The following is a 14,158-nucleotide window of genomic DNA, read 5'->3' on the forward strand; positions in this document are numbered from 1 at the left end:
AAAATGACATTCTCTTTCTCAAGAGGGATGGAGGGGAGTTTGTGGACCATTTGCCTTGTGTACCCTGATATGGAATGGAGTGGTTGGGTTTGCCTATGTTGGTTTGCAAGTTGCTTTATCCATGTTGGTTGGTTAGGGGTTGGGGGCCATCACATCACCCCGTGGGGAGTCGGCCGACCGACATGCGGGGGTGCGTAAATGCCGTGTTATAATACGAGCCGTCACGCGACTGCCAGGCGAATATACAAACCAGCTAACTGAAACAACCATATCGCTGTTATCTGAATGCTGGCCAGCTATGGTTCAGAACTGAGACCAATGTGCATCTAACACCCCCCCTGATTACGGTATTCGAAACGGGAGCCTTGATGTTTGGTTCGTATGAATGAGATCCAACAATAAAACCAACAGGAGACCTAATAGGCAAACCGCTATGAAACCCAACAGCATAAATAAATGCCTTTGCATTCTCATTCCTTAATTTACCCAACCTACTTGCCCTCCAACATCGCCCATAACAATTCCTTCATCAAACAACTCGCGTTATGACTGAAACAGAAAGCAATTCGATTTTCTAAAACGTACCTGAGTTTGCCCAATCCCCTCACGATGTCCCGTCCGTACGCAATATTCTCTCTACAGCCTTTGAATGAAGGAGCTAAGGAAGTCGTCAACGATCATAATAATCATAAACTCGTCTGTAAAATCCAAAACGAAAATGTCCTAGACGTCGGCCATGTGCAGCCGATATCGAACAACAATACTCTCGCGACCCTTGGGCGCAATGGCGATATCATTGTTGAAGGGAATTCGATTTCCAAAATCCAATGCTCCTTCGAGATCAATCCAGATACCAATGATGTCATGTTCTATGACAGATCCTCCAACCAGCAATGTCAAGTCGCTGGACTTAACGCGACACCTTTTCAATCGGACCGGGAGCGTAAAGTCGTCGTCCAACAAAATGTGAATACGATTATTGGAATGGGTGGCAGAAACAGCAGTCTTGTGCAGTTCACTCTGGTTTGGCACAAAACCACCTATGTCGAAACAAAGGAGCAGATAGAAAAGAGAAAGACTGCGGAATTGGAAGAGAACCCACGGCTGGCGCGTACCATCGATACTACGGCCGATACTGTGCCTCCATCCCGATATGAGACTAGGATCCATACGCCGGCAAGAGTTCGTCAAAAACTCATACCGCACGTGATCGAAAGCATTGGATCTGGGGCGCACGGAAGAGTAGAAAAGGCTTTTGATCTACGTGGAAAACAGTTTTTCGCTATGAAGACATTGCACCAGCCACCAGCCGAAGAAAAATCGGAGAGGGAAGCATTTCAATACTATTATCTCAAACGCGAGGTGGAGGCTCTTAGTCGATGTGAACATGTAAGCATACTTTTCACTCTTTATCTACTTCCCACTTAGTCCTTTCAGGCTCCAGATTGGCTCAAATTGCAGGACATTTCCTGTGAGAGTAGTCGGAAACCCGAAGGCGTCAAACCCATAATTTATTCGAAATACATCCATTTCGCTAATAAGAAATAGCCCCATATTATCAAATTTCTTGATCTGTTGGTTGAGAAAAATGATGAGAAAAATGTTGAAGACAGCCCCAAGATTTGCATGGAACTCATGGACGGAACATTGACGTCCTTGCTTAAAGGCGGACCTGACAGAAAGGTCGCGGAGACTGTCTACCATCATATGCTACAAGCCCTCGATTTCCTTGCGACGAAGAGTATAGTCCATCTGGACGTGAAGCCGGATAATATATTCTACACCCGCACCCCTGGCCACTATCACTTCCGGCTTGGAGACTTGGGTCTATCTGGTGGCACTCCTCTATATATGGCCCCCGAGCTGTTTCTCGATATGCCACAGACACACAAATCGGACGTCTGGTCGCTCTATGTAACAATGCTATGGACCGCGGACTTTTGCGATTTCCGCGAAAGTTCGATGGAATTCCGGAACCAATCGGAGGTTCTGGATGAAGTACTGCGCCTGGCCAGTGAGCCCGGCCCCGACCGTATTGCCGAAATGGGGAGAAAGGATCCAGAGAAGCGTGCATCGGCTGCCCAAATGCTCGTCAAACACTTCTACGGGGACGGCCTAACCACCCATAAGAAGAAAGTACCCCCCTCAAAGATGTGAACGGCGGGAATCATCTAACCACTCTGCCCCCGGTCCCTCGTTTCGATGATACATTCATATCTGCCATGGGATGTGCGAATAATGGTTTGCCGGGAGCTCTCAATATCCCAACGGCGGACGTCGCAACAACTGCGCCACGGACGAAACAATCCGCTACTCGGCCACGCACACCAGGGAACGGCGTGACTAAGAGGACAAAAGTTTACGCTTCCTCGGTGGCCGCCACTAAACGAGCGCGTATTATACGTGACGACCTCATGGAATTGGATATTTTTCCTCCTTAACCAAACCCTCCTCCTAGTCCTTGACTGAAAGAGGTACACATCCCCATGATCAGCCGAGGCCAGGAATAACTGTGGCGGCCTTTCGGCCCAGCTATGTGGGTATATTCATTTTGTTACTCGTTTCTTGGTATGATAAGATGTGAAATTTAGGATAGAAATTTAGTGAATCAGTATATACCGAACGACTTTAGGTTTTTGTTGGAATAAGCTAGACGAAGCGTTGGAGTATACTGGTGGGATATATTACAGTTATAGTCCGAAAATATGGGGCTCGAAGTACAAGTCTAGCACCCTGCGAACTATGCTAATAGATATTTGCTGGAAACACTCCAGATGTGCATATATTAGTGGCATGTCACCAGGCTTTACGTCCTCGAGCGGATCTTCTTACTGGCGACTTCCTTTAGCCAATACCCCACCATTTCTCTACTTGGCGGCGAATAATATGTGCCTAGAAGCGTCAGCAGCCAGGTAAACGTAACACTGCTAGGCAACATTCACCTCCACAGCAAACCATGGCCAACATGGAATCCCTTGTGACTTCTGTAGCCAGCGTTCTCAGTTCCTCACAGATTCCCGCTGTCCTTTGAGACCATTGTCTCCTCAACGCCCACAGAGTTCCTTCCATAATCGCGAAGTGCTTGCATTCTCGGGGCAGTACCTGGGTTTTGGCCGTGTTCAAACCCGGAAAGCTACATGCTAAGCTCACAGACCGGCATACACCCCATACTGCTTTCCATTTTCACAGCGACATACAGATATCACTACTGGTATCTTCCTACAGTCACAGACAATGTGGTTACTTCCAACGCTTGACGACTCCCCCCATAGTTGCAACATCGTCTAAGCTCCCGCCACACTTTGTACTTGCTTCATACCAGACATATATCCCACCTAAACGTCTTGGTCGGGATTCCAGCGCTTTCATGTCCACCACGCCCGCAATTGTCCCGGAAGTTCATGTACTCTTGGAAGGATACCTGGGCCTCTATGCTCGTGACTTTAGAAAGCGTATTGGATTATTCTCTATGGCTGTGATTGGATATATAGAGGAATAGGTTGACTGTGGCATCACAGCGTAGCAGCAGAAGGAGGTTGACAAATGAAGTAGTATAAGGCGCTGACCTAGCTAAGCAACAAAAGAAAGAGAGCGAGCTGCGCTGTATATATATACTAGAGGAGGCATAGCACGTGGACTAGACCACCGTGCTATGCTCCATACCAGTGACAGGGGCCTACCCCTGTTACTCCCAATGCGACATTGACGACTATGGGCTCCTGGAAGTGAGCTGCCAGAGCCGCTTAGACGTTCTTACCTAGAATTTAGGGAAGAGTAAATGCCGTTCCGTCAATGGTCGCAGGAACTGAGGCCAGCCCTGTAAGATACTACTAAAAGGGATTTATAAAAGCTGTGAGCAAATCGGTGGTCACGTTGATCTTGTACCGGATGAATTGGTAATATTGGATGTGGTGGACAATCTCTTACACAAATAGTACTGTTTTCTATCCGTGTGGCTGTCCCTCCGATAACCGGTGCAGACGGCCATCTGCCCGCTGACAGAAGTATATAAATCCTTTGCCATTTAAATTTTGCCTCTTACCGGGATCGCTGATGCTGAGCTGGACATGTAAATTTTGATGAAACTGATATAAATTATGCCACAAGGTACAAAATCACTGACGTCACTGTAGCAGACATTCTAATAACGTCGGTAATAACGTCGGTAACAACGATCCAGGCCCTCCCTCAAATACATCTCGAGGCACCAAGATCTTACGACCTCTCCAAGATCATCCCTTAAGCGCTACCTCTGGCTTTTCTTGTCGATATCGAATATACCAAGGCGCACAAGACTGAGAGCCTAGCATTCGGCACTCTTCCGTTCCGAGGATTTCGCCCCGACTTGTCTGTTCTTGGGAACCATGAAGAATACCACTCCAGCTGGCCCTCGAACCGCTCTGCGGATTCAAGGAAGACGTGGGCGGGTACGTTTCGTCGGGCGAATTTGTATTGCATAACCAAACAGCACTCCGAGTCCCGGAAGCCAGCGTCGTCATCCAGGGCTGCCACCTCTTCTCATATAGACGACCCGATGTGGACAGGCGAGACATCGCGTGGCTCAATGTCCATATCTCCTAGGCTTCATCTACTAGCTTACCCGGGCGGAGGTGGGCACATGACTGCGCGAGAGAATGGTGCCTGTAAATGGTGCCTGTAAAGGACGCAGGAAGGAGGAAATGTATCCTTGGGGGCGATTCCCCGAAGTCCCTTATAACGAACGAGCGAAAATTAGCTGTATTTACATATTCCTCGGCGCGTAGGATTTCTTGTGATCTCTCTGGTCCGTGGGACTCCAGGAGTGTAGTTAACACTGCGGCCGACTCCGTAAGGTTCGCACCTACTCCTTCGCCTTCGAGACGAATAATAAGTGTGCGGATATCTGGGCATCTTTTTGCTAAAAGCCGGCAGGCCAATCCGTCTTTCAGAAACCCTGTCCAATCCAGAGAAATATGTCTGAAATGGAGCATCTCATCCTCGCTGAAGGTGCCTTTGGCAGAACATGTAGCTAGCTCCAAGTTGAGATAGTTGCCGAGGTGGACTATTGTTGTATCCCAATTGATCCAGTAAATGCGGCTCTCTACCGCCACCGATGAACCTCGAAGCGGCTTGGTGAACAACTGCTGCATCAACTGCCGTGATTCCTTACAGGCAAAACCAGCTAAATACGACGCTGGGCCCATCGGAGACAAGCTTAAATCGAGCTTTGAGATGTTGCTGAAATGCTCGTAGGTGTCCCAATCGCCGACCCAATCGACATCGACAGACCAGACAGTCGGAGCCAAGAGCGCTTGCCTCCATACCCCCAGACGCAGTTCCGGGGGCAATGCGCGAAATAAGGGAAAGCGTGCCACAGGTGCCATATTATAGTGATTGTGGTTGGGTTTGGAGATGTTTTTGTTGGTGCTGGTCGGCTGTACAAAAGAGCAGTCGTTGCTCATACACGGAATAATTTCGGCGCGTAATTGACCGTGAACGCAAGTGAGCCGCAGCTGACGTTGTTAGGTGTGGGAAGAAAGGATAAAAGTGGTGTTGCTGATTGTGATTTGACCAGATAGGAGTGGGAGCAAGGCAGGCATTTTCATGTAGGAAGTCCTGGGTTATCGCGGATGACTATTATTTAGATTATTTGAATCTTTTCGAGACTATTTGACCGTTTTATGGCCGTATTTTGGGAATCGGCCAGTGCATAAGGTTTTGTTTCTATTGGTGTTGACAGCTCTATATCAAACTGAAAAAAAATCATCATTATAAGGTTTCGTTTCTGTTGGGTTATACCTTCATTGAACGGAAGACAAAAAAAAGAAGAAAAAAAAAGAAGAACAAAGAACCTAGAATAAGGGGGTACACGCCCTTCAACGAACCCCTTATAAACTCCTCGCCGGTACTTTCGGCGGGGCCTTTTCCCGTCCGGGTCTTCTTCATTTTTCATGAGCCTATTCTCTACTCGCTCTGGGCTAGTGTCCGGACCTCCAAGCTACTACATTCGTCCGAGGCAGATTTGAATTTCTTACACCTCTTTCGCGGACGGGCCTGCCACTTCTTTAGAGGGATAGTCGCCACACTGACGATACATGTTTGCACGCACTGCAAGACGATCATGGGGAGGTAGAGCTTGGCCGCCACCACGTCTGACACGCCCGCGAAGATGAGCGTGACGAGGGGCACCCCCAACGCCGGCGTCTTGGTGGAGATGCAGAAAGCCACAGCGATGGCGTCCTCGCGCGACAGGAACAGAGCCGCGAGGAACAGCGACGCTGTCATCCAGAAGACCAGGAGGCCGACGTCAACTAGAACTAGGAAGGCTACGTCCGTGCCGCGCAGGGTGGAAAAGGAGTGGGAGGCGAAGGCCCCGTCGAAGGCGGACCAGATCAGGACTAAGAGGGCGAACGAGGCGAGCTTCCTAGCCTTCCACGTATTCATGACTTTTTCGTTGGTTTTGGGGAAGAAAAATTGCAGGAGCTGGCCGACGACCTAAAATTTGGTCCGAGATTCTTGTAAGAAGAATGCTTTGTCAAAAAATGGAAAAGGGGCTAAACTTCAGGAGACGCGGGGTTAAAGTGAAAGGAGTTGACCTGCAACGATAATGCAAACCACCTACCAGCGGAAGGAATAAAGTCAAGCCTAACTGCTTGAAAATCTTGGCAAAAATGAGACCGTATTGGCCTGTCGTCGCCTTGGGAAGAACAGCGGTGTACCAAGAATTTATCGATGCGTATGTCGTTATCAGAACGGTAGACAAGGCGGGAGCTATAAGACCACCCAACACGGACTCGGTCAAGGTGAGTGCGTCGTTTCCGTTGGCTTTCTTCGTCATAATCACGTTGAAGGAAAGACTGTCGGGCAGTTGTGAGCAGATAACATTGCCAGCCAAAACCACACGGGAAAGGATACAGAATCGCACAAACTTACGCAGTCGGGAGGCATCCCATGATAACGAATCCGTTGAGGACAGCCGCGTCCACCGACCTTGTTCTGCTCGCGGCAGCTTGGACAACGGCCAGGGCGGTGGCTGAAGTGAAGAGGAAACACCCGCACTGGATCACGATGTGGAGGTGCCATAGACGCAGGGACCGGAGCAAGACCTCAGTGGACACGGTGCAGCCATTGACTAGAAAGATGACGGTGACTGTTGAATACTGCACCACGGTCTTTCGAAGTTGTTGATCAGGGGCTTGTACTTGCGAGGCCACAAGAATGAGTATCAAAAGCGTTATGATGAACCACTGGTCACGGGCAAGCCACCATGTGAATGAAAGAGTCTTGGAAGTGTGTGATCTCTTGATGGCCTCTCCATGATTGCTACTATTTTTATCGACAGATGATGCTTCCATGATGTGGTGTGCATGGATCCGATATTGGTGTCTCGATCAAAGGTCTGTGAGAAGCGAATCAGTTTTGAGATATAATGTGTTCTTTTCGCGTCTGTTGGGTTCGTTGGGCCAGCGTGGGATGAAGTTCAACGAGTGAAAGGGAAAGACGGCGTATTCGAAATAGTTCCGTGCGAAGAGCACGCCAGTGACTACTCCAGCGGAATGTGCTACACCCTTCAGTTGAATTCTCTAGACTAGCAACAATATAACACTACTCGATCCGTACGATGCTCACGTAAGTTATCTCCGGTTCTCGCTCGTCAAAAAAAGCTTGCCAAGTCGCGAGTTTGCACCTGTACGGAATGACGAGCGGCAATCCGCCAACACTCTACTGACGTCTCCTCGGCTTTTCCTGGATTCACCGAAGCTTAGGCCGAGCTGTCCAATCCAAATACCATCTGTTATCTACGATCAGCAATGTGCTTAGTTATCACCCCTTTTAATATCTCGCCGCCAAGAAGTATACGCGATACGGCAAGTTCCGTTGTCGTATAGGCTTCGTTTTAGTCTAGCTAGTGCTTATTTTGAATAAGCTTATGACAACGTCGCTACAGCATAGTTCGGAGTGGGCTTTGCCAATCATGGGAAAGAGTGTGGCCTCGGTCTGACTACCCTTGCAGCTCTTTCTCCCGCACAACCCCCATGAATATGACGTGCTACCTGCCCATCCAAGACTTTTGTAGACGCCACCATTTGGTGCTTACAATTAGTTATGCCGCACAAATCGGTACAGTCGCTCGCCATTCAGGCTCCGAACCGGGAAAAAACCTGTATGACTGCAACCTTACTGCGGTAAGCCGCTGTCGAATCCGTTTGGATCGCTGCCCTCGTCGTATGGATGGTTGCATAGTATATCTGGACCGTTTTCGAGGCTTTAGTCGCTCTCACATCTCACATACCGAGAGGTATTTTTTGCGTGTGTACACGGTAGTGTGATCGCCTCACGGCGTTTCCGGAGTTCCCGAATGCGGCAATGGCAACCTAAAAGTCTCGCGAGATGATGCCGTCGTCATCTCTTAGCATGATCTCGCCTAATAACAAACCCAGTAGAAGCTTCTAACCCGGTTTTCGGAAGGCTTATCCTGTTGGGACCAAACGAGAGAGATGAAGAAAAGTTACAAAAAAGGCTTGTTCTTGCCTCTTGCGTATCTAACAAGATCGCTATGGTCAGCGCAACGAAGCGGTCAAGGCTTGTATTTTCGATGGCGATACGCATGTACGTTATCAATGGGCGGTACTATTCCGCCTAGCGACTTTATGATGATGTTATACGCTTCGCATCATCGTGGCGGCCGCGGCGATATCGCCCGCGATGGAATAATTCTCTGAGATTCGATCACGGAATTCCGAGTAGTGTATCAAAATTGCACGATTTAGATAGAAGTGGGATGATAAATGATTCGAAAGGGCGATTATAAATATGCCGACATATCTTCCCTCAAGAAAACCGAAATGGAGCTGAAGCAAATCAAAGCAGGACTGGTCATGGTGCCAAACACTCCTTTCCTGGATACCAACGAATCATTCTTTTGTCCCCCAAAAGCATACAGTTCGACACCTTTACACCATGGCTGCTGCAAAATCTTCGATGCAGACATTGGCGCGTTCGACGCGCCCTATTGGCCGTCTCATGATGCGGTCACCACGCCAGCCCGCCATGTTTTCGAGCCGGCCCCTGAGCTCGTCGGCCGCTCAGGGGAAACCCGCCATGACAATGAACCCTGCTGCTGATGGGTCAAACAGTATAGCCGCAGACGTTGAGTTCTTGAGAAAGATGGTCCAGTCTTTCCCCAATATACTCCACAAAGACAACACCGAAACGGCAGCGCCGCAACAGCCCGCAGATCAGTACTTCGAGTTTCCTCTCGGTGCACGCTTCTCGGCCCCGACCCGCGAGGCTGGTCTGAGCATGCGGGACATGGTTTCCTGCTCGCTGCACGAGCACGGAGTCGCTGCCATCGAGCTGGGCTTTGAGGACGAGAAGAGCCAGTTCCTGCTTGAGCTGGTTAAGCAGATGAATTTTGAGCCGGACTCGCACTCCAGCACCACCGGTGCCCTGGTAAGTGATAGCCGACTCCCTGAGTGTTCGTGTTGTACTATTACTACAGCAACAAAGAGGTAGTTACCTCGGAAAAACTGACAATCTATGTTTGCAACTCCAGTGGGACGTAACCCCCAAGCCAGAAGGCATCAAGAGCGCCAGCGCCACAGCAACCCAGGGCCGAGCCCACAGCAGGTCGCACGGCGTGGGCGAGTTCGCATGGCACACCGACGGCTCCTTCGAGGCGCGACCGCAGCGCTTCTTCGGCCTTCACATCGTGCGTCCGGACCGGCAGGGCGGCGGCGTGTTTCGCATGCTGCCCGCGCAAGCCCTCATATCGTCCCTGTCCCCAGACACGGTCCAAACCCTGCTAAAGACCGAATTCGATATCCGCGTCCCTGACGAGTTTTACAAGGGCGTCCCCACCAACCGCGGCAAGCTGCTCGACTGCGACCCCGCCACCGGCCGCCACCTGCTGCGGTTCCGCGCTGACATCCTACCTGACCCGCCCAAGCCGGGGGACGAGGCGGCGAATAAGGCGGTCGCGGAGCTCAACGCGCTGCTTGATGATCCCAATACCAAGGGGCTGAGACTGCCGGACAACGTCTTCAAGGAGAATGTCGTGTTGCTTATGGACAATGCGCGGTTCTTGCATATGCGCACGCCCATCCGCGATCAACGGCGACTGCTCCGGCGGATTCGGTTCCATCCAAAGAAGGCGTGACTCAGCTCCTCATCTAGCCGCGGAAGGGGGAGTCGGGAAATGCCCTCACAGACTTTGGTAGAGCTTCGGAGCCACTCGAAAGGAGGCGCCAACTGTCGGGACTGTGGTAGATTTTCATTCGGTTCATCGAGATAGATCGGAGGCAGGTTGCGTTTTTATCCCTTTTCTTTTCATTCGAGACTTTTAGAGCTGTCTAGATATATTTTATCTTACGCAGTTGTCATGCAAAATTCGAGTGACCTTTAATATATCCACAGCATTCAATATACTTCCGTTCCATCCTCCCTATTAAAATGGCGATGAATTTCATATTTGAATTGGCTTTTTCGCAAGCGACTTCAATCACACTAGGACGAGTCTGAATCATGTGGATTGAATATAGTATAATTCTATTCTCTCTCATTTCAGCTGTACATTATTAATTACTTCCTTCGCTCCATTAAATACAAAAGTTCATAATGGGCTTAAAACAGCCGCTTGTATATGGAACAACATTCCGGGGTATCTCTACATTGTCTAGGAGAGCTTAGTGGGCAACGCCATCGCGCTTGGCTTGCTTCTTCTCCGCCTTGGTCATTTTGCGTCCGTGGGCGCCAGGACCCTCGTCGTGGACGTTCTCGGGATCGTTGGCGCGGTGCTCGTGAATCTTGTCTCGGATCTCGTGGAAGATGGCTGTGAAAGCATGGAGAAGCCTGGCAGAATGCACTCATTAGTACCGGGTGAACACCCCCAAAAGAAAAGAATGCCGTCGAGGACTTACGTGCTGATAATGGCCAAGACAAAAGTACCAAGTGGCAGTCTGCAGTGGAACTGGTTCCGGATGTTCTGCGGAACAAGGCCGTTGATTCCCCGCTGGCGGGCACACTGGCCCTTGTGGTCGCCCGATGGCCCACCGTTGGGGCGGGTGAGGACGGCGACAGCGATGAAGGCGCCGATGAAGAGGACGTCCATGAGGATGAGGAACCAGCGCAGCAGCTTGGGGGCGCCGTGGCGCAGGGCGAACTGCATCAGGGTGGCGAGCAGACTGTACAGCGAGGCGGCGGCCAGGATGCCCTCGACGGCGCCGTCCGACCGGCTGTAGTCGTGGCTCCGCGTTAGGATGGCCTTGAGGCGCTGCGAGAAGAGGCCCAACGAAATGATGGCCGAGATGAACTGCAGGACGCGCGCCAGCTTCTGCAGCAGTTGGTTCGCCTTCGAGGCGCGGAACTTGGCGAGGTACGACATGCTTGCTGGGTGTTGTCTAATATTGGGCAAACGCCGGGCGTTTCTTGTGAACAATACTGCTTTGGTTATGAAATGGAACTGGGTATATTGTTTTCTCTGTCTATCTCTAATAATGGATGTCCCCGACAGGATCATATAAGTACATATAGAGTTTCTTTTTTTCCCTAGGGCAACCAAAATCGTCATGTTGACCAATGCAGTCGTCACAGCCTCACGGGGTTTGGGAAGTTGGAAGCTGGTTTCGTGTCGCGTGTGCCAGCAGCATAGCGATGGGCTTAACATGCATTCATTTGCGTGCCGGATGCCGTGCATTCTGACGTAGATATGCACCACGTACTGAGCCGTCAACTACGTCCAGATCTTGGCGTGCTCATGGGTGGCGTTATTCGGACATCCACTAGTTGCCTGTCGACTAGCTCAAAAGGTTTCCGTGTGGCCGGCCACTGGCAGGCTGGATCGGCCGATTGCTTGAAACACAGTTCCGGGGAAGCTATTGGACAACTAGGAAGATCGACGCTGGGAAGGAGAGCTGTCTCCCAAAGCTTGACACAACCGGACAAGCGCCTCCATCAATTACATGTTTGTCTCTTGTCGATGTCTAATCCTGCTAGGAGACTCTGCTCCGTCATGGTAAAGTTCATGCAGCTCTGAGACTTCTCCCACACCCATCCTGGAGCTTTCCCGCAGTCCAGGTTTCGGGCCGCATAGCTTATTATGATGATTCGGGAGATTAACTTCCCCAGCCCCTTGCCCCCCCGGCACAGTGGTATGAATTGTCCTGCGTTTTACATCATGAAGTCTTGGGTATACCCCTCTCGCTCTATCGGCAGCGGGCATCCTTAAACAATATTTGTGGCTAACGGTGCCTCGATTTTCCTCTGCCATTGGTATTGATCGATTCGCTAGACTTGAGGTCTGATTGGAGCACGGCCAACGACAGCGGAAGCTAGTTAATATGGCTTTGTTACGTTTGACCACCTCCGTCAAGCCTGATTTACGGGCATACTCGTGTAAGCAAACAAAAAGGGAAACAGGGAAACCAGGTGTATGAACTGAAAGCATAAAAGGAGCTCATAGGCCTGGATCATCCAGCGAATCAACGGAAAAGAGCTTGGTACAGAGCCGAGTCGCGAGCTTGCCTTATGCTTATATGTAAGCTTAGTAAATATGCCGGGTTCATTTGGATCTATGTGTGAGCAACCCAGTTTGTAATCCCCTGGTAGTAGATACGACGTCCGTTCCACGTCATCGTATAATGCGCAAAGCAGTCAACGTGCTGCTAAGAGAGTCCGCACCTGCCCGCCATGCTGCAGTGTAATTGGAGTCGATAGGGAAGTCGGGGGCTCCAATGTCCGGAGTTTAGAACGATGGAAACTCAGGGGAGTTGTGGTTCATTGGCTGCTCAAGCGACAGGTGCCGCGATAGCGTATCCGTGTGCTGAGGCCGGGTACATCACTGACTATGAGAGGGACAACTTGAAGGACTTGGAATAGATTTGATAATTTTGTGAATGTGAATACGAACAATTGGTGGTTTACAAATGCGTCCAAGCTAGGGTGGGGCAGTTGGCTAAAGTGGACACCTCAGCTTTCTGGAGGCGGGACGGGCGCTATCGTCCATCATTATCAATCCGTCAACTCTAGGCAGCATCGCAGCCGACAACAACATATTCTCTACGAGACCACGACGCATCCTCGAGTCCGAACCAACCTCCCCGTCGCGAACGAACTAATATAAACCTACATATCGTCCGAAACACCACACAACATGACCGTCAGCATCTCCTCTCAGGGCGAGTGGCAGCGCATCCTGGGGTCCTCGACCATTGTTGTCGCCGACTGTACGTAGACCCGAGCAAGAAGCCATTGCGCCTTCTGGAACTAGTGGGCTTTTCCAGTCATTTCTAACACCCGTCCAAACAACAGTCTACGCCGACTGGTGCGGGCCCCTGCAAGATGGTCGCGCCGACGTTTGAGTCGCTGTCGACCAAGTTCTCCAAACCGGGCAAGATCACCTTCTGCAAGGTCAACGTCGACAACCAGCAGCCCATCGCGAGCGCCCACGGCGTGCGCGCCATGCCGACCTTTCTCATATTCAAGAACGGCTCCGTCGTCGACACCATCCAGGGCGCCAACCCCCGGCCCTGACCGCCGCCGTCGAGAAGGCCGTCAAGCTGGCCGGCCCGGGCGGTGCCTCGCAAGGCACCGTCTTCAAAACCCCCGGTCGCACCCTCGGTGGACCTGGAGGCAGCGGAGGCAGCGGTGGACAGCGACTCTCGAGGCCCTGGAGCTTCAGCCTCTTTGACTTCTTCAACGCCTTCTTAACCTTCTTTGGCCTCTACTTTGCTTCTCTATTCTCGGTACGTAAATATACATGCCTTTTTCACTTTCATGCAGCAAAGTCAATCGTTTCGCCCAAGTCGCCCTGCTAACATCGCTTGTCTTTTCCTTCTAGTTTGATCCGTACAAGGCCGCCGAGAACTCCGATTTCAACGTACACAAACCTCGGAGCGCCATATTTGGCAGGGGAGTTGCGGCAAGACAGGCTGAGGGGCGTCAGCGCGAGGCAGCACGTCCAAGTGGCGGCGTAAGGACACTGGCCGACGTCGGTGGTAGCTGATGGATCGTGAATGGGTTGTTCGACATGCCTCATGGTCGGGGAGTTTGGTTGTTTCGGAGGCTATTTCGATTCTGTAGCTCGTGATGATTCGCGATTTAGCGTCGCATATGCATGCTTACGCTTGCGATGAGAATGCACTGCATGGTTCTTGCTTTGCTTTGTATCACGTCATCGAGT

At 50.8% G+C, this 14,158-nt stretch overlaps 5 protein-coding genes across 5 annotated transcripts; 3 read left to right on the forward strand and 2 right to left on the reverse strand.

Annotated features, from left to right (window-relative positions):
• Positions 1–609: 609 nt before the first annotated feature.
• Positions 610–2,157, forward strand: PG998_011433 (calcium/calmodulin-dependent protein kinase; the record flags this gene model as incomplete). Its single annotated transcript, XM_066878249.1, has 2 exons — positions 610–1,389; positions 1,549–2,157. The coding sequence occupies 2 exons, from the start codon at positions 610–612 to the stop codon at positions 2,155–2,157; spliced, it is 1,389 nt and encodes a 462-aa protein (XP_066727303.1).
• Positions 2,158–6,015: 3,858 nt separating this feature from the next.
• PG998_011434 (uncharacterized protein) lies at positions 6,016–7,334 on the reverse strand (the record flags this gene model as incomplete). Its single annotated transcript, XM_066878250.1, has 3 exons — positions 6,016–6,474; positions 6,602–6,836; positions 6,913–7,334. Coding segments are annotated over 3 exons (1,116 nt in total), but the record flags the coding sequence as incomplete, so codon positions are not given.
• A 1,606-nt stretch (positions 7,335–8,940) lies between these two features.
• On the forward strand, positions 8,941–10,138 carry PG998_011435 (uncharacterized protein; the record flags this gene model as incomplete). The annotated part of the gene is made up of 2 exons (XM_066878251.1): positions 8,941–9,432; positions 9,536–10,138. The coding sequence occupies 2 exons, from the start codon at positions 8,941–8,943 to the stop codon at positions 10,136–10,138; spliced, it is 1,095 nt and encodes a 364-aa protein (XP_066727305.1).
• A 526-nt stretch (positions 10,139–10,664) lies between these two features.
• On the reverse strand, positions 10,665–11,362 carry PG998_011436 (uncharacterized protein; the record flags this gene model as incomplete). The annotated part of the gene is made up of 2 exons (XM_066878252.1): positions 10,665–10,830; positions 10,899–11,362. 2 exons carry the CDS (start codon positions 11,360–11,362, stop codon positions 10,665–10,667), a joined length of 630 nt encoding a protein of 209 aa, XP_066727306.1.
• A 1,767-nt stretch (positions 11,363–13,129) lies between these two features.
• Positions 13,130–13,981, forward strand: PG998_011437 (uncharacterized protein; the record flags this gene model as incomplete). Its single annotated transcript, XM_066878253.1, has 4 exons — positions 13,130–13,192; positions 13,288–13,473; positions 13,524–13,721; positions 13,817–13,981. The coding sequence occupies 4 exons, from the start codon at positions 13,130–13,132 to the stop codon at positions 13,979–13,981; spliced, it is 612 nt and encodes a 203-aa protein (XP_066727307.1).
• Between the last annotated feature and the right edge of the window lie 177 nt (positions 13,982–14,158).

The sequence above is a fragment of the Apiospora kogelbergensis genome, assembly GCF_038363985.1.
Source record: "Apiospora kogelbergensis strain CBS 113332 chromosome Unknown utg000007l_segment0_segment0, whole genome shotgun sequence".
NCBI lineage: Eukaryota > Fungi > Ascomycota > Sordariomycetes > Amphisphaeriales > Apiosporaceae > Apiospora > Apiospora kogelbergensis.